This window comes from Dromaius novaehollandiae, chromosome 1 (assembly GCF_036370855.1).
Source record: "Dromaius novaehollandiae isolate bDroNov1 chromosome 1, bDroNov1.hap1, whole genome shotgun sequence".
NCBI classification, from domain to species: domain Eukaryota; kingdom Metazoa; phylum Chordata; class Aves; order Casuariiformes; family Dromaiidae; genus Dromaius; species Dromaius novaehollandiae.
The window spans coordinates 68,295,328-68,315,910 of record NC_088098.1 but is presented as its reverse complement, the minus strand read 5'-3'; the positions used below and the strand labels follow the sequence as shown (position 1 = coordinate 68,315,910).

The 20,583-nt window shown below is 38.4% G+C and overlaps 1 protein-coding gene across 3 annotated transcripts in view; it reads right to left on the bottom strand.

Moving 5' to 3' along the window:
• PIK3C2G (phosphatidylinositol-4-phosphate 3-kinase catalytic subunit type 2 gamma) overlaps positions 1–20,583 on the bottom strand; it is a 216,761-nt gene that overhangs the window by 26,559 nt on the left and 169,619 nt on the right. For all 3 annotated transcript variants that reach the window (XM_064515654.1, XM_064515657.1, XM_026107827.2), the window contains 4 exons: positions 18,661–18,859; positions 17,968–18,089; positions 13,397–13,505; positions 4,825–4,900 (listed from right to left, as the gene is read on the bottom strand). In XM_064515654.1, the coding sequence (XP_064371724.1) occupies positions 4,825–4,900; positions 13,397–13,505; positions 17,968–18,089; positions 18,661–18,859 (506 nt within the window). The remainder of the gene's footprint in view (positions 1–4,824; positions 4,901–13,396; positions 13,506–17,967; positions 18,090–18,660; positions 18,860–20,583) is intronic.

Below are 20,583 nucleotides of genomic sequence, written 5' to 3'. Positions count from 1 at the left end.
AAATGCAAATAAGCTTTTAATCAAGTTGAAAATAATGAAAAGCATGGGAGGGGAAAATGCACTTCTAATTGAGTATTCAAAGTGAAGCCTGAAAAAGACATTATGAGCATGGCTATTACTAAAATATTTACTTTTGCTTTGTAATAAGTTGAGCACTAACCAACAAAATAAAAAAATTAAACGTAGAAAAAGGAAAAAGGAACCAAAGGCAAGGAGTCTGATACACATGGGAGAAACTTCTGTCACTTATGTTTCATAATAAAAGACAGTTTCTGTCATCTACACTCAGCTGTTAGATCATATTTTAGGTTTTCCCACATTCAGTGCTAAATCATAGTCCCTTTGAAGCCTAGGTGATTTTAGCTTCAAATGACAATAAAATACACACACAATAATTATTTCCAGTCTATCCAGCTTGGGCAGATGGACTTGAGCTCAGGCCCTGCATTTTTAAGAACTGTCATGCTCTATTTGCCCTCCATTGTAGGCAAGGGCCAAATGCTGCTCTGTTATAAACACAGGTTAAAGCCTCATTGACTTCAGCTGAAGCAAGACTTCCCTGCCAGGGATTCATTGTTCACACACTGGTGTCAATGGAAAAGCTGTCAAACATCAAATGAGGGCGCTGGAGTTCAACTGCCCATAGCTGACACGACGTTCACAGCATTTTTCATTATGACTTGTATGTGTGTATCCCTCAACTCCTGAGTGAAGATGAAAGTCAGCTGCCAATACATATTGCAGACAAACTCAAATGTTGTGACAGTTTACCATCTCTTTCATCAAGGAACATATACACTAGACAACTGTGGATCCATTTCTTTTTTTTTGGAAGACAAAATTAAGGAAATTTGTGTTCAAATTAATTTCTACCTAAAGTGGTATGATCTTCAGAGTCGTCAAATGTATGGTTCCTTTCTTTATCTAGATGGTCTTCTATAGCATGTTTGGGAACTACCAGCCATTTATTCTGTATTTTGTGCAATGTTTTCATTTTAAAACAAGCTCCGCATTATGTTTTGCACAATGTATGAGAAATTTAAACTGTGCAATAGCTGCTGCACAGAAAATTGACCAAATCTTCTGCAGGGAAACTGTATTTTACTGATATGCTGCATTTCACATATGGACTACAAAGCAATGTTCAAATGCTAATTAAATAAGCATCACAGCACTACCACGAGGGCGGTAAGTATTACTCCCTCTCCTACACCCTTAGATTTGTCTCACAACTTTCTTCTTGGTGACGGCCTGTTTTGACACCTGGCATCAAAAGGGTATTGGAACCTGATTTGTTTCCCAGGAACAATGTAAGCTGACTGGCTGCTTGCTTTAACTACAGCTTGGAAGGGAATTATAAGCCTCCAATGTATTCAACTTCAGATGCGCAGCTGTAGGTACATTACTGCATTACACCCTCTCATCGCTTTAGTCCTGTAAGCCAACATTAAGTACTGATGGCCAGCAAAACACTAAATGCAAGTGAAGCAGAAATGCAACTCGTGGCCAAAGCTTTACATTGAGAATGAGCAACTGCAGTAGACAGAAATACTATGTAACATGAGAAAAATAGCCTACTTTCCCTAGGGACTATTCAAGAGGACTGGGATTCTGCATGGAGAGGTGTACTGCACATTTTTCTTTTCGGGAAGCTTGAATTTTGCTTTAGAAAGACACAGAGTCAGCTCCTCTACTGCACTAAATGGACAGAAGCCCACTAAAACGAACTGAGCAGTAGTCAAACATGCCAGAACTTGACCTACGTTGTGCACTGTTCTAAAAAACAGCAGACTTCATGACTGCATAACTTTGACAGAGCAGTCTGAAATATTAATACTTTCAGGGGATATAACATTGAGAGCAGAAAAATAAACTACATAGATTGATATCAAAATGATTTTGATGGATTTTTTTTGCTTGTTTTTAAGGGCCTTTATAAAATGCTGTCTGTGAAATCATTCCTGATGTATCCTCCTTCCCTTGTGGTGAGCTTGGTATAATGAAATGCTGACGATATTCAGTATAATTCAGAATTCACCCTACTGGGAATACTGAATCAGTATTCATGTCAAAGTAAATTTAGCACTGATTTTTAATCTCTTCATTGCTAGGAGCGCAGTACAAATTCATACATTTTAATTTTTATTTTACTTTAGTAAGTGTAATTACCTACAACATTTGTAAATTAAAACAGTGTAAGAGAAAGATGCTGTCTTGAGCAAAATTCATAACCTGCTTGTACTGGGCATTGGCTTTATTTTATGTTGATCCTAACTAAGAGACAGATGGTTTGATTGTGTAAAGGCTGAGGGAGAAATCTCTATGCTCATGGAAAGGTACAGCCCATATTAAAGCCATATTAAACCTGAGTTATTCTTTAAACCAGACAAAAATGAAGGCCCTTATAAGCTCATAAAACAATGAAATTTGTGGGTGAAGGGTGTATTTGCTTCACAGTAATTGCCTCTCCCCTGCCTACTCAATGAACTTATTTCCTGCCCCAGCTTCGGACTATGACATTTCTAAAGAGCTTACTTTCAAATCAGGAGCTTTTCAGGGCACTCTCAGCAAATAAGACCCTCCAGAGCCAAGGCATTGTGCTCTTCCCAGCCACTCCTCGCTTGCTACCTCATGGCTAGGCATGATCATCCACCTCCTGCCTTAGCCAGACTCATGTCTTCTCCTTCTCACCGGCTGGATCTTAGCATGGTGGAGGACGTCATACAATGTACAGATATGTGAGCTGGCTCACATATGGGTGGAGGAGGATATGGGATACAGGAGTCTAACTCCAGCAAAAAAGGGCTATGCATAGACTGACTTAAAAAAATTCAAGATGGTAATTAGCACATGCATGGGTGGTCTTCTCACACCTAAGCTAGCTCATTTACAGCTGAGCTCACATATTTCCACAGTTCACTGCAGTTCGCTGTGGACCAGGTACGCTCCCCGCCTCACTGCCCAGAAGTGGTGTCAAAGCAAAAGCAACTCAGGCAACATTCTTGTTCTCTGTTTTTACAGAGTGTAAACTGACTGGACTCTTGTACGCTACAGGTACTCTGTTAATAATGAATTTTCTAGGCCAAAGGGAGTTTTTTTTTTTCTGTCAGGCAAAGGTTATATGCTGAGTCTAGAAACAATGTGTCCAAACTTCAAAAGGCAGCGCTCCTGAGCAGGAAAAAACCTCTCTATAACCATACTGCCTGAGGCCAGAGACACATTCATCTCCCCTGACCAGTCTGTGACCTTCATTTAACAGGACCAGTAACTTCACAGTGAACGAGCAGGTTGGGTTATCTGTCACGTAGCTTTCATTAAGCACTCAGTAAATACATTCTCACCTTTATTTCTTTATTTTCTTCTCTGATTGTGACACCGTTGACTACAAAATGCAGGGCTCACCCTTCCATTTGTATTGGCTAGGAACAGCACTCCAAGAGTTATGAGACTGTGACTTAATTCTCAACTTTATTACAGGCTCGATTCATGCTTTTGCATGAGCTATTTACACCCCCGTTCTCTGTAATTCTTATGCACCTAAATCCTACTGAAGTGCCAAAATCCCTCTCAGGATGTGGGGCTTAAATTTCTTTAAGCCTCAGCTCACTCTCACATGCCTAAATCTTTGGTTAAATAGTCTATAGAGAGAGGCAGCCCATGGATCCAGGCTACAGGTTGCGTTTGAACCCTGGTTTGGATTTTTTGTGACAAAATTTAGCTTCGTATCTTCCTAACACCTAGGCCATCTTTGCAGTATCTGCTCCTTCCTTTGTATAGGTTCGCGCAACCATTAGCGATTTCCAATTGCCATGATGAATGTAATATGATAAGGCATACCCTAATCCAATGAACTCCACGCAGGTGGAACCTTCCAAAGCCTGAGAAGCCAGAGTGGGATTTACTTTGTTCTGATGGATTAAACAAAACAGTCCCAGCAAAACAGACAGCAAAGCCTGTCTGCAGAGAGGAGATATTAACATAATGGACATCCAAACAAAATATGCTGAGACACTTGCACTCCATTCCGAAATGTGGATAGCTGGTGATCTTGGAAACTTCTTATCAGTTGCAACACATAACAATTGGCTGAAGTGTTTCAATGCAGAGTGCAGCTGCAGGCTTCTTCATGAGATTTTGTTTTGCCTAAAAACTGACTGCTGAAGACGATCTTCAGTGCAGTGGAGGACAATAAAATATTCATGGTTTACATCATATGGCTTACACTTTGTTGCTTAATGCTGTAATGCCAGAGATTAGATTAAATTAGGTGCTGGATAGAAGAGGGAAATGGGTTAAGCATCTACATAGGTAAGGAGATTAATACAGAATCTGATTTAGTGAGAAATGAATTACAACTATCATTAATAATGTATGCCTGGGTATTAACATAATGGTCTGTTATTTACCTGCTCTGTTCACTGTGAAAATTACTTTTTTAGAAGTCATCTCTAATTTTCTTTGCTTGTCCAAATACACATTGTGCTTTGTCACAACTCAAATCCTTTGCTCTAGATTCTTCCCTGAAGATTTTGTTTTGTTAAACAAGAAAGCTGTCACAGTTTGTGCAAATAAACACTTACTTTGCATGTAGGTATGTTTATTCAAAAAGAAATGAAGTAAGGGTGAGGAGAATACGCCAAAATGAAATAAATCTGCAGGTCACATTACTAAAACATTTTCACAGATCTTGAGAAGCTAGGAATTATTTGTTGGCTACCTATATAGCCACAAAAAAAGCCATGCTAAACACTTCAGACTCACCTTTGCATTACTATATTAAAGAACTCCTGCTTTGAAAACAAATAAGATTAGTAAACCACATACCTAAGATCACAGATGATGATTCTTCTGCCAACGTATTTTTGGACCAATTCAGGAAGAAGCTGAGTACAAGCTCATTCTGAAAGAAAACAAAAATACTTCAGGGAATATCATATGTTGTGCTGTGTTCCTTAAATTAATTAATTCAGAGCAGATTGCTGGTAGGCTTCTGATGTATATATTAGAATTAGCAATAATGGGAAGCCTTTCCCCTCCAATCATGGGCAGGAAGCCCTTACTGCTGTTATGCTACTTTGGGATAAAATCAAGGCCCTAACCACATCTGAAGGAAATGACTTCTACATAGGCACTGGGTGGACAGTGCTGCCCCTTATTACTGGCTCAGGGAGGCTCCACTGCTGCCTACTTGGCTCCTTTCTATCAACATACTTTCAAATACCAATGTGCCAAGTGGGCTATATTTTCTCAGTCTTACTTGATCTATGGCATCTCAACATAAATGTTAGCAGAAGCATCTACTTTTACAGTGAAACAAATGCAGGAGAACACCTCTACTGTGTAGTCAGCATGAATTTCGTCCTTGGCACAGGACCAGCTCCTGGCATCTGACCTAACCTGTAGCCTCCCTTATGCTTAGATGTCGCACATACCACTCATGGGGGCTTAATCAACACTCCCACTGAACAGGTCCACACAGTTAACTCCTACCGGAGAGCAATGGAGAATGAAAGGGATGATCATATTTCCCCACCCTGCTTAAGGAGTCTTCCACCTTGTGCACTGCACTATAATTTTTATTTTTATGTAGTGACCTGTACTGCTCTAGTGAACATACATAACAAGCAGTTACATCCAGCTTTAGAAAATTAAAACAATAAACCCGACCCTCAGTTCTGGGTATTGTGCAAGGCAATAAAAATGTGAATTCTGAAATGAACTCTCATGATTCTGAATCAAAGGTGGACCATAACTGCATTTTAATAGCTTTTTCATAAAGCTGTCTTTCAGAATGCCCATTTTTTTTAGCACAGTTAGAATTGCTACATTCATATTGATGTTACTTGGACTGACACTGTAACGAATGGGCTGAAGAAGAGACTTTTCAGATTCTAACATTAAACTGTCACCATTGTTTTTTTCCAGGCCATGGAAAATAATGTGTCTCTTATCAACAGGATGTACTTCATGTAGCATTTGTCTTGTTTCAGTTTGACAAGATGTGGCATGATTTGTGCAAGAAAAAAAAAAAAACTCGAAATGGAAGAGGTTAGTGACAAATGCAGCTAGTGCACAGCTAACATCTGGGTTAGACAGAAGAACAAGATGCATATGTTCAACAGGGAGATAAGATTCAGCAATTTGGATTCATTTTAGCAGTTGCCTTTTATTATTCATTCTACTGTTTGCAATTTTTCCTCCCACACTGATATTTTCTTAGGAAAAAAACAGAAAAAATCAACCAAAAAGCTTATTTTCTTTCAACTAAATGACAAATAATTAAGCTATTAGCTGTGTATACAGCTGCCCATTCTGAGCATTATCAATTATTCTCTCATCTCACGAGTCTAGCTTATAGGGGAAAGCCCATACACCTGCTTCAGGCTGTGGCAGCTTTAAATAACAGGGTTATTCTCTGTGGATCTGCGTTTGCTCCTTCAGCACAAGTCCCAAGTGTAGGGAATCTCAAGGGTTGAAAGAGTGTATTTTTGGCAGCTTGGCCTTTACTTGACAGCATGAAAATAAGCAAAGAAACTTAAGTAGCCCTTTGAGTTCAAAGATCTTGAGAGAAGTAGGCAGGAAGTGGAAGGAAGGATACACTAACTGACTTGAAAGAGAAATAAAAAATTCTGTACTGAGCAGCTCGGTGTTCTGCTTCCTCTCTGCTCACTCTTTCAATAGTGAACAGAAAGGTTAGTAAATAGGAGATGGGAGAATTATTTCAGGTGATCGTTCCAAATTCTCATTCCTAAAGGAAATAGCACTCTGAAAAAATGACAGTTTAAAAACACAAGTGGAATTGGTGCAAAATTTTACATCAGGCATGAACATGATAAGCATACACACTGCTGGTGCCACAGGGCGTATTTCAAAGCATTCCCTGTGTCTACTGTACTCAGTCAGATATTGAAGCATGTGGGGAAGCAACAAGGCTAATGATGGCAAATGGAAAGGAAAAAAATAACTCAACAGGTCAGGTTACAGGGACAGATTTTGCCATTTATCCAGAGCAAAGTGCCATGGAGTTGATCTCCTACATGTTTGCGGCAGTAGGCACTTTGCACCCTGCTACTCACAAGACAGCAACTGCTCCCTGAGCTGAGTAAGCCTGCCTACTGCAAGACAGCATCAGTTAGATTTCCTTCAGCAAAGCAAATACATTCTTAAGGTCATCCTTGATCAGCAGGCCACCAAAGCACAAACCGAACTTGCAGTTGATTCCTAAATCCTGTTGAAGCCAATGAGACTTCAATCAACTGGACTCCAGTCAACAGGGCTGAAGCATATGCTTAGAGTTAAGCATGCATCTATTCATATTGCGAAATGGAAGCAGACATATCAGAGCCTTAAGTGTATGCATGATCAAAAGTGTTTGGCAAATTATTCTGGTGAATACACTCTGCTTCTAAATAAGCAGTTACTACTACAAACACATGCACCTGTAGGTTAGGGAGACTCTGTGACAATCTTGGCAGACAGACAGGCACTGAAGATGACCACAAACACCCATGTACCCTTTCTCCCTCAGAATTATTACCTTCAACTCAGCAAATAGAAATTAAATTCCCTAAGACACTATCTGTATTGGGATTTTTCGGAAAGCCTCCTATTACATGTCTAACTATTCTTACCTGATAAGAAAATAATCTTCAAAATGTAATTTTTGATATTCTTCCAGATCAGTCAAAAACTGTTGGGGAGCACCCATGTATGTACGTACGGGTACATCAGTGTTGCTCTGTTTAGAAATCATGATCTTTATTCAGCCATTAAACTCAAAAGGGACAAATTCTGTCCTCATTTACACTAGGATACAACTGAATTATGCAATTTCACTGGCCTCAGGGGAGCTGGTACACAGCCCTGCACTACTGTAGCACAGCAGAATTTCCCTAGCGCGCTCCATTACAGCCCAACTAGAAAAGCACTCTGCTGCTAGCGAAACACGGAGAGGTTTCCAGCCAGATTTAATTTTGTTACAAAGAACAGACTCTCCTGCACCTTCAGCCAACTTTTCAACTGTGTTAGAGTACGTTTGGAGTCAGAGAACACCCATGCGCCAGTTATACTTTAACAGGATGGGGAAGCAGCAGGAAAGAAATAAATCAGAAAAAGCTGACCTTGCTGCAGCTTTTATATTTTCAGGAAAGGACGAGGGAAAAGAGAAGACTTTGAACCCTCCCCATTTTGGCTCTGTTTGACATCTGCCTGCAGGAGTACATGAGCGGTCAGTGTTTAAGGGACCCACACACCTCAGGTGCACTTTATGTTCACAATGTTAAATAACTCCATATGGGGACTGCTGGAGCTATTTTCTGATCGCTGTAAATCCAGCGTAGCTCCAGTGAATAAAATACAAATGAAATATGGGAAGCCCGATATCAAACTTGATTACTTTTATAGTGTAAAACATTAGTCACTCTAGAACAAGGCTGCGGGCTTGGTTTTCATTGTACGTTTGAAAATGAGTGTATGTAATTTATAATCATTTCCATTTACATCCACTTTAAAGCTTTTTCACACAGCCATGGTGTAAGAGACTTTGCCTATAAGTGATCATAAAGCTGTTTATGGCATATATCCATTCTGATATACTGTCAGTGTTTGCTTATCTGCTTGCATTAGGTTTATCTTTGGCCCCAAAGTTTTTAGAATGATAATTTGCATACTTAAAAAGAAAATTTGTATAGAGGCAAAACCCAGTATACTGCATTTCTTTCTACTCGTTAGCCTACTGTGCACCTGTGCTTTTTATGACTTTTGCCAACCAACCCCTTCCCACCCACCCACCCCCCGCTGTCCCCAAAATCCCAGCCCACCACACTTGCACACAAAACCGATCTATCTGCAAGATGTGGGACAAATAATGTATGTTTATTTAAGGCTATGTATTTTTGCAAGATCAGCATGTACATCGAATGTCTTTGAGCTATGCTATCAACAACAGTATCCACAAATTAAATGCCACTTCATTTAAATGATGAGAAATGGGGGAGTTATCCTCTGAGAGTTACTAGCTGGCTGATCGTACCAAATACACAGGCTTGCTACACGAAACATTTCCTTATATTCAATTTTGTATTTCTAATTTTTTATTTGTAATGCCCAAGCCAGGTGCAACTTGTCCTTTCAAGATAAGCAAGAAAAAATTCAGCTTTGTCAATAGCTAAAATGCTGCTGCTTGGCGCCAGGGTCAAGAGCTGACTCAATTAATGGAGCCTTACCTTGCTTTTGTGTCCCCAGGGAGCGTGCAACCCTATAATACAGTATTAAAATGACAAGCCACTAGGGCAGCCCTAATTTACATGATATGTTATGGGGTTTGGACTGCAATCTCTATTCAGCCCATCACTCGGAGTTAAGAGTGAAATAGAAAAAAAAAAAAAAGTAGCTGGCAGCAGCTGCCTTTTGTCGTAGATTTGATTTATAGTGTGATAATGTATAATTTTGTCCTTCTCCGTATTTCCAACCTTCAATTTATTGTCTCTTGATGCTTCACCTATGTGCTAGATGGTTATTCTGCCATCTAATGAAGTGAAACTCCAGGAGTCCAAACACTGTCAAATATGTTGCCAGGTATACCCTGATCTAGAAGACCCAGACAATCCTACACATGCAGCTAACCAATCAACCAGTCAGCAGTGGTGCAGCTGGTGCAAAACTAAATATTCTTATTTTTCTCACATATTTTACCACTGATTTGATGGGAGTAGAATGAAGCTAAAAAAGATGCTGATACCTCTTTCTTGATTCTGTCCTAAGTGATTCAATATGAAAATGAAGGTGCATCAGTATTTGCTAAACATCTAATTTAATTCCTGCTCTGAGGCATATACTTGCTGGCTGCAGTACATTACAAAAGAAAATTCATTTGGCATTATTTATCAGCTTTGCATTTTAGTGATCGATGTAATGAAAATAGCTTTTTGTTTAAGCGTATCGCCTGACTGTAGTTATTTATAACTGAGTATTAACCTGGATTTAGAAAAAGCACTCCTATACGAGGCAGCTCTTCAACACGTCTGAGAGGAAGTCAATGAATGAGGCTTGTGCTTAAAGTAAACCACAGGCTTAAAAACTGCTTTGAATAGGGGTGGGCATAAGCACACGTTTAGTCTTAAACTAGCCCCACAGCAAATACCTCCATCACCTCGTGTTTCTGTGTTTATTGGATCTGATACTGAAATTCAGCGATAGAAAAGGATGCTTTGAAGTTTCTATTCTTTAAAGAAGGGTTCAAAGAAACATTTAATTCTTATTCAAGCTACAGTACAAATGAGATGGCAGCTATTTTCCACCTCTTCTCCTTCGTTCAAACCATTTAGCAGAATGTCAGTGACATTCTGACCTACTCTTAATCATAACATAATTTTCATAATCAGAACTTAGTCTGGACTGAAAAGCATGCATTTAAGGCATGACTCAGGAAGGATGTAAGTTCGTATGTAATCTGATTTTTTTTTTAATTTCTAGGATTTTTAATTACTTAATTGGTAGAACCAAGTTTCCAGTTGGTCTTGTGAGAGCTGGACTGAACTTTTCAGAGAAATAAAAGGTGGTCAATCATGTCTACTCAATCAGGGTAATGTGTTTACAGTGGTAGCAAGGGTATTTAATCATGAAATAAAAACTCTTCTTTTTTTGACTTAGTACAATCTCAGACCATGCCCCAGCGTACCACCCAACTGAAACACAATTCAGCAGAGAGAAATGATTGTGCCAAGAAAGACCAGGGAACCCTGTTCCACAGGCGTCTGCTCTTACAAGATTTCTTCACAAATTTCTGAATTAATTATTTATTACTACATAGTTTTACTATTTCATAGGAATGACAGCTTGGTAATGCTCAAGAACAGATATCTCACTAAAAGGTTTAGACCAGGCTCCCTAGCAGTTTCAGAAAAAGGACAAATTTGACTGGAAAGTTGTCCAAGGCATGAAGAGAGACAAGAATAATTGTATTTATTTTTATCAAGAAAGCCTGCTATCTTGACTTTCTGCTCACAGTAAAACCAAGCAGACACCATGACACTTTAAAAAAGAATCATGCTAAAAGGAAAAGTAAAAAAGAGACCTTCCACTAGGAATACAAAGGAAATTACCCACTGGCTGGTCTCCTTGTTCTAAGTGGGTCAGAATATGTCAGTATTTTCTAAATTTCTCACATCTCCCAGCAGGAGAGGTACATTGAAGTAAAAATCGTGATTCACTGTTTATGGAGTGCCAATAATTTTAAAGGTTATCACCAAGAATTACTGGTTAGATACGTGGTGATTAGCAAGAAGACTACAATAGCACTCTGTAGGGGAAAACAATCTGCTCATTACCCCAAATATTATCATGCCCTCCAAGTCCAGCACAGCGTTAGCTATACACTCCTGTTTGCTATACACTCCTTAGAAAACAAAGTTGTTTTCTTCTCCTCCTGGTTCACCGGTGCGGTCTCTACTAGACTGGAACTGTTTTCAGTAACTGAACAGCACGTAATCGGACAGTCCAGCATGTCTACACGAGCCCCACTGGACTACTTAGAGCCACACCAGCATATGTCTCTGAACAGATCTGCTCCCAGCCCCCTCCGAAGTCCCTATTCCTGGTCATGTCCCCATGTCCCAGCAGCAACCCAGCTGGAGAACGTACCCGACTCGACTGGCGCGCACTGCAGGATCGTGAAGGGAGGAGGAAATGAATTAGTAAGCCCATTAGGAGCTAGTGCGTTCCAGCTGATTATTAGGCCATTTATAGACCACTGAGCAGGAAGGAGAGGAGAGCATCTGTGTGAGACTGAAAAGTGCATTTATAACATCCCGGGGCTTTAAGCAGTCTAATTTTTCAACCGTAGACTTTGCTTCTGCACAGCAGTGCTTGGCCCAAATTGAAAATTCATGTACCTTACAGCAGCCCAGAGCACAGCTGAAGATACAGAGCTCTTCATTTCTAGGTCACTGACTTATATCAGTTTTTCTCAGCTGTGACCAAAAGGTGCTACTGTAAAACAAATTTGTGACCCTAACTTCAGTGACATAGAAACTACACAGCAATTAACCTTAACCTGTGCAGTTTATTTGGCAAAATCAGTCAAGGGAGCCAAGCAGCCAAGTCAGTTCTCCGTGTTAAACTAAGTGTAACTCTTTGACACAAATATTATCTGTCTTTGGAAATCTTCTCCATTTCAACTCAGGATACAGAATTTTTAACAACAACAACAACAACAACAACAACAACAACAACAACAACAACAACAACAACAACAACAACAACAACAACAGGCTTGTTTGTTTTACACACAGATAATTTCCCCTTTAGCCTTGATTATGTAATCACTACTGGGTAAGTTATACAGTTAGGCAGGAAACATTTTTTCCCATCCTGCAAGATGTTTCAAATTTTAAAGAAAAAAAATGCTGTCGTACCCTCCTCTTGGCCTCCTCAGACAAAGGTCAACGCTACTAAACTAAACTAGCCCCAGGCAGTCCTATGGCCCTGGCTCCCTTTAGTTTACTAGGATATATGTAAGCTTCGAATCTAATGCGATCACTTTTGCCTCCCGCCTGCCAGACAGCTTTCCTGACAATCAGTCACTGCAAGACACTTCTCTCTCTCAGACCCTGGTGTCACATCAGTAATTTCCTGTTCCACCTCTGGACTGATGCAGCAGTATTAATTAAAACCCTGGGAGGACGCGTGGGACCTGCCAGATGCCCAGGGCCCCTGCTTTTATGGCCATCACAGGGCATAGGCTATGTGCTGACCCAGACAACGAAGAGTCAATTCCTGTTACTATTGCAACTTTCCACTTTGAAACAGGAGGAAAACATCAAATCTCAGAAAACAATAAAGAATTAAAAATGAGAAAACAGCAGTTTGAATGGACATGATGTATCGTTCCGATCATACTGAAACACTTATGGTCTTATGCTTGCAAAATATTTTTTCTACATGTTAACTTAAATTTTGACGCAAAGAGTAATTCTGGGCTGAAACAATGGAACTTTTCATTTAAGAACTGTCAAAAACAGACTTTCCCATATTTCAGAACTTGCTCCTTTTTTAGACATTACATTCTTCAGAATGAACTCTTTACTGTCAAAAATTCAGTAAATCACCACTTTTGCATGACAGCAAAGGAAGAGAAGTTATTTTGAAAAATACTCTGCCAGTTCTAATAAACTATTTTTCAGTCATTCTCGTCTTTCTTTGTCTTAAACCGGTTTTTGTCTTAAACTGTGATGAATGCTACGATGGCTCTATCTCAAAATGGCTATATAAGAAGTGTCACTTATGTCATTTATTTTTTTTAAATGAGGATGTGGAAAGCTTCCTGATTCTTTTGATACAATACCACTAAAAGTAATATAAGCTACCGTTACCAAAAACAAATACTGGAAGTGCTCACATTAGCCAGTTTCCTGGATCCACTTAATAATTGCTTCAGATAGAGATTCAAATCCTTCACTCTTTTATGTTCAAGATCTGTAAAAGGTAAATGCCACAACTGGGGAAACCTGAAAAAAAGAATATTCATAAGTTTTACTGCTCTTGCAATAAATTTGCTGAAAATATTTCTAACACTACTTTACAAAAGAATATTGACACCTTCTAAGAGGTTTTATGGGAAGGAGAAGAGAAAGGTGTAATATCCAGAAGATTATTTACTGCTCGATTCTGGTCTTTTTCTTCTAATAATTTGCTGACATTCTGTTTCATAGCCTACTCCTTTTTATGTCTATTTTTTACAAAAATGTATTAAAAAGTTCTAAAAGTACTTATTTGCATTTTCCAGTGTCTAAATTCCTTTTAAAAATCTGGCCCTTTTTGGATCCCAGGAATGCAGCACCTCCTCCATTTTTGTACTGTGCACAGTACAACAGATCTGTGATCTCACCCCAGGGATCATGCTATACAAACCCCTACCTTATCATATTGAATGACAAGAGTCTTGCATCAACAATGTAAGATTTTATGACTGTATCTTTGCTTGCCTTTTTTTCAGCTCAGCTATTCAGAATGAAAATAAGCTTTTCAGAGTAGGTCTCTGATCCCATATGTAATTTCAGACATTAGTATAATAAAAATAATTTATGAAAATACATTATCATTACAATACCAAAATCAAATCTAACAAAAGCAGTAATAACAACAATAATAATGTTCTTGTAGGATTTTTATTAGCATTAATTTCATTTGATTTTAGTAAATAAACCACATATGAATAGAATGGTCTTGTATCAACTTTCAAATGCTATGATGATTGAAAATGTCAAAGCCACATTTTTTTCACTTGAATCGCCTTTGTATTTTCAAGATAATGCATGTCATATCTGTCAAAAGGTTAGATTTTAAGCAATACATATAATCAATTTATATTAACCTTGACTTGACAAGGACTGTTTCTCTCTCAGGCTGTATAAGCATTAGAAAAGCTATCTGTGTTAAACTGCTTGTAATGAGTTTTGTGACATGGCTTACTAATATTGAGATTGCTAAACTAATATTATGCTTTATGTCCTCTAAAACTGTATGATTTAGAACAGTGGAAGTTTTGATCTGGTTGTATTTCATGTCACACCTCTACTGTAAACACTTAACAGTGTCTGGTTTACAAACCTCTTTTTTCTGATACAACCTTGTTTATCCAGCAGGTCTCAAGAGATATCTGAAGGCTTCAGACAAATGACTAAAGAGCCAGCTAGCAGTGCAGTGCACTGAAAAGAGACACTTGGCTGGCCTTTTGAAAGCCTGCTGGTCAGATCCTACTTTGAACAGGTTTTACCCAATTCCACAGCTCAGTGATAAGATGTCATCAGCTTTTCAAAGGCCAGCCAAGTAACAGTACATGGAGCACTGGCTTCCCATTCCTAGAGAGGAACACTGGCCAGCTCTGCAAACCACGCAGCTGTAAAAATGGCAAACAGCAGCCTCACCTAGTGAAAAACAAAATGACCTAAGATGATTAACCCACAGTTTTTGTCACCAGGAGATTCAAGGTAATTAGATTTTATGAACTGTAATTAAAGCTGTTCTTTTTTTCTTAAGTTTGTTTTGTAACAGAAGGCCTTTTATGAAGAGAGGGCTGATCAACAAGATACTATAATCCCTTTCAGGAGAGAACAGAGCTTTACCTATTTTCCATAACACTTCTGAGGAAAGCACTGGTATATCTTAGTTTGCAATTAAAATGGTAAGGGACCAGGATGATAGCAGCACATTGCATGTATAGCCTTTTGATTATTTTTTTCTGTGGCACTGAAATACTAGGGCTCAGTTAGGCACTGCACAAATGAGCAGTGAGAGACAATTCTTGCCTTAAGAAATTATAGTGATAGACCACATCATGGGAAAGGGGAAATGACATGACCCAGGATCGTGAAATACATCAGCTGCACAGCTAAAAATAGAGCCATGGTCATCTGACACCCATACATAGCCTCTGAATATTTTGATTTCCTCTGGGTGCACAAAAGGATTGCTTTCAAGAGATGGTAGTGAGGCTCTGTTTGGAAGCAGCTTAAAATTAATCAGACTGTATAAAACAAAGAGGGGACTCTAGTTGTAAAATATAGGCCCTCAGAAAATGCATCCTAAGCACAGTGACCAAACTGAGGACAGATCTATGCATTATCTTTAACTTCAGAGAAACTGCTAATTGATGGCGTCCATAATTCTCTGCTCCAGTGAAGGACAATATGAGCCTTGTAGTGCTCAACACTTCTTTAAAATTCATGCTGTCGCTGAATTGCACCTGTGGCTGAAACCAGCTTCCCAGTTGGGCACACACTTGTGTTAGAAAAGGTTGGGTTTCCAAGCTGATTTTGGGCTTTGCATCTATTTTAAGTAGATCTGAGAAATACAAACTTGTGCCATGCAAAGACTTCCTGAATATCAAATTCAATTTCCTAACTAGCTTTCTGAGTATAAATTATGTCACTTATGTGCTGTGCCGGGTAAAAAGATTTTTGGCCTTCTATAGAACAATAATTAAATATAATTTATATTCTGTGTAAAACCAAATAAGAGGAAAGGTGCCAGAGTGCAAGGGCTTGTGTGGGGCAGCTGTGCTCTGACTTACAAATAAGAGCTGAACAGCTAAGTGTCAATAGTAAAATTTCAGATGTTGAGAAGTCAGAACTTTTGTTTTCAGTTTCATTTGATATAGCCAGTATTTAGCACCTCTAACAAGCAGAATCATACGGTATTATTTCCTCCTAATGAGACATGAATGTATACAATTCCACAAATAAATACAAAGCAGTAACCAAGTCTTTTCAGTTAGCAGTTCCAATTATTCTTGTGATATTAGACATTGTACTTTTAAATCATACATTTTCAAACTAATTTTGTGGTTGCCTTATGGAATAAGGCTTTTGCCTTCCTTTGAAGCATCTGGAATTAGCCAATGCTGAAGGCATTTACCACACAGTCTAATGGTCTGACATGGTATGGCAGTTCCAGTGATAACTTCCTATAAAGAAATAAGTTGTTTTTTATTATTAGAATAGAAGAATAAAACACATAAAAAGCCTGAAATTGACAGAACTCCATTAAAAAAGAACAAACCAAAATGGTTTAGCATTGATGAACATTCACTTAAAGAAACATCACACACGGAATTTTTTAAACACAATCTTGAGAGGCAAGATCATATAGTGACAGCTTAGTGCTGGGACTGAATTTTGACAGTAAAATTCTGAAGCTCTTAAACACAGCCTCAGTATCTGTAGATTAATGTTCTGTGAGTTCTGGAACCCTCTTTTGTATTTAAAATATTGTGAGTGGTTTTACTAAAGGTAAATTTTTTTAACATGAGAAATGGCTAGTACTATTTTTGAAAATCACTACAGGCTTTCTGAGGTCTATGTATGTCTGAAAAGAAATATTTATCTCTTGTAAAGGTGTATGCTTACAGAAAAAAATTACCATAAATAGCTACATGTTAAATATTTTTCTTTACAATCTAATAGGGTACAAATGGGCCTAAATCAAAATGATGACTGAAGTCTTTCCAGTGTTTAGCGAAATCCAGCTTCTGACACACCGCTGCAACCAGTTCATATGGACCAGTCATAATGAGTCAATCTGGAGTTGGTCAACTAAAATTCCCTTAGGTATGGGAAAGAGTCTCTAAAATTAACCAATCTAAAGCCATTTAACTGAATGCGTCTCACAGACTTGGGGGAATATCAAATTTGGATCTGAAGTCTGTGGCCTTTATTAAGTCAAAACCATGTTGACTATGGCTATTTACTTCAGTCCAAATATCAAAGACCTTTTTTTATTTTTCAAGCATATCACTTGAATCTCAGCTTGGTTCAGGTAGACTATTTGTCTTTTTGGCCAGTTTTATGTTTATTGTAGATTGAACCTGAAGAGGGACTTGCATTACATGAGTCAGCATAACTGTTAAGACTATTTTGTTCTCAATAGCACATACACTATAATGCATACGATATTTGTAAAATACATAACACCAATACTATCGAAGACATGGAAAATGATTATATAAGGAAAAGGTGTTTTACATAAAACAGAAATAAGCTGGGACTCACTGACCTAGGAAGCTGTGAGGACAAAAGCTAAGAAGAATCAAAACAGGAGTGAATGTTTACATGGATAAACATCATGCAAAAATAAAAGCTATTAAAGGCTCTATCATGCTTTTAATGAAGTCAATACCATTTACCCTTTGATTTCAGAAATGGCTGTGTCAGGCCCACAGCTGTTTTAGCTGTGTTCCCCACCCCCCAATCCCTCCCCATTAAGAAAGGAACAATAAAATATATAAAAGTCAGACTGTCACAATAGTCTATGATTCAGTTTCTTCTAGACTGAATAAAAGGCTTGATAGAATATGTTGCATTGCCTTTGTGTTTCTAAAAATACATCTGCCATACGTTTTCTCATATTTTTATCTGTGCACAGAGAGAATCATTTAACAGCAGAATAACATTCATTAATATGTCTCCTTACTCTGGGAGGGCATGAGATGGAAATTGCTGCTGGAGATGGCTGTGAAGTTTTGAGAACTGGTCGAATGATTTTTCCACAAAAGTGACCACATTGCAGGTTTGCACCACCTGGACTAGATACAGCTGTATTGAGAAAAAGGGAGAAACAGAAAAGAGAAATGATCAGAGAGACACATTAAAAAAAAAAGTACAAGAGAAAATATAGGGTGATTTTAACAAAGAAAAACCTTTCTTTAATGCAGTGCCAAGTGCCAGAGAATTCAGTTTGTAATTTATAGTCTTTGCTGTACAGAAAGAGAAACTTGCCTGAATAGCATACAACTCAAACACTGATAGATCACTGCAGTGTGTGAAAACTAATAATGCACCATTAAAGCATCATATAACAGCCTCTGATTTCTATTAGGCTTCCTAATTTTGTGCCATGCTTTCCTTCTGGATGCTTTAATTAGCTCTTGATTTATTTTTCACTATAGGGCAGGAACTGTTCTCCTTAATGGCTCCCTGCTAATAGCTGTCTGCCCGGTGTTATTTCTCTCCAGTATCTTATTGCTTATGGCACTGCTGCTTATCCTGTGATCCTTCCAATGTGACACAAACACATCTTATACAACAGAGGAGGGAGAGTATGTAAGAAGGAAGAGTAGTTAAAGATCAAAGGTAAATGAGGGCAAGCTCAGAAAATAATACATACAGAGTCAGGCTTTTTGTTGAACCCTAAAATAGTTGCTCTTGCAATTGCCTTCTCTGCATCCAGCATGATCCATTCTTGGGGAACAATCTCTGGAGCTGGAGGAGCAGGCTTGGCAGAGCCTGTCACTGACATCTGTACGAGTGTGTGGATCAGGTTATTGAGTTTGACAGGAAAGCACTCCAAACTTTCTTTTATTTTCCTGATAAATAAATGAACAAAACAGAAAGAAGAGGCATTATTGATGCATCTCTTTTGTTTCCATTTCTTGACCCTTGGTTTCATGGATGCGAAAACAAAAAAAACCCAAACCTAAAACCCACCTCCCAGGAACACGTACCTGCGTTCACGCCCACCACCACAATTTCAATCAATACAGCATATCCAGCCCTTGAGCAACACTGATCAGGTGAAGGCTCTTGTTACAGCCCATCAGATGGGTTACCCTGGGGTAGTTATTCTTCAAGGACTGGATACACATCAGCCTTCTTTCAGACACTAGAGAGAGACAGAATGTTTCCATAGATATTTTGAGGAATTCCACAGTAGAAGACCATGGGTCCCTATGACAGGCAGGGGAGAGTGTCCTAGCACCCTCCTTTTGGTTACATTAACCTCACATGGACTTCCAAGCATTTACACAGGGCTGAAAATCTCTTGTGACCAATTTGTGCTTTAGCTGTGTGTGGTGTGTTGCTAAATGCCCTACCCAGGCGTTAAAAGTGCCATCCCTGTGGAGCTACATAAGATGAAGAAAAAATAGAGGGAGTTTCTCCCTGTGCCATCTTCCCCCATTTCACCCCTGTGCAAGAGGAACCAGAATATACTTCTAATTTCCTAGAGCTTTGAGATCCTTCATCAGAAAATGGCACAATAGATAGAAAAATAACTAGATATACCCATAAATATGTAGTGTGAATTTGTCTTAACATCACATTTAGAGAAATGTTATTGAGAAATAACATGGCAAGATAATCACTGGTCTTTGAAGAGTAAGAAGTAGTACTCATTAGAAAACACTTTGCTTGTTGAATCCAATGCTGGTTAAAATCTATTTACCTTGTGATACCATTTTTTTTCTCTACTTATTTCTGCAGCTCTCTGAAGATATTCTAGATAGATTTTGATGTTATAAAACAACAACCCATTAGTTTCACACTATACAGTACCAGAACACTACCAAATGGATATATTTTTTTTCAATTTTGGACTATGTCTAACCTGCTTAGCTAGGGGTACATTAAGGGCTGACATACCCTTAACCACCTAATCAGCCAATATTTAAAGTTAAGCAAATGTGTCAAGTGTCATTTTAATTAGGCATAATCAAGGCCTAATTTTCATGATCTCAGACATTGTGACTGAAGTCTATATGCTTCACAGATGCAACCATACCAAAAATAACATTTCTACCTGCAGATAACCCCCATGAGCTTGAGATTTTATTCAAAATACTGTGCAAATTTATCATATAAAAATTAGGCACATTAAACTGAGTGAGGGTGGAGAAAATAAGATGTATTTTTTTTTCTTAATGTAGTACAAGGGAAGTTATCTCTGAATGGATTCAGTTAACTATCTTAGTTATTAACTAAATTCTCCAAAAACAGATACACACAGATTATATAATAAATGGCACAAATTAACACTCAAATGCAAGAAAAGAAAATAAATCTTGATTCAAAATATTAGTAGAAAATCAATACAGTGCTGATTAGCTAGGCTGCATCTGAGGTTAACTTTTCCTTTTAGCTGCTATGTATTTGATTTAATGTGTAGTTTAATCACTTGCTAAATCACTGGGCCATGATTTAGCTTATAGAATTTGTAACTTGCCCACACTATAGCAAGGCAGAAAACCTGTGATATTACTATAAAAGGCATATTAATTTTACAGCTAAATACAGTGCATTTTAATTCATAGAA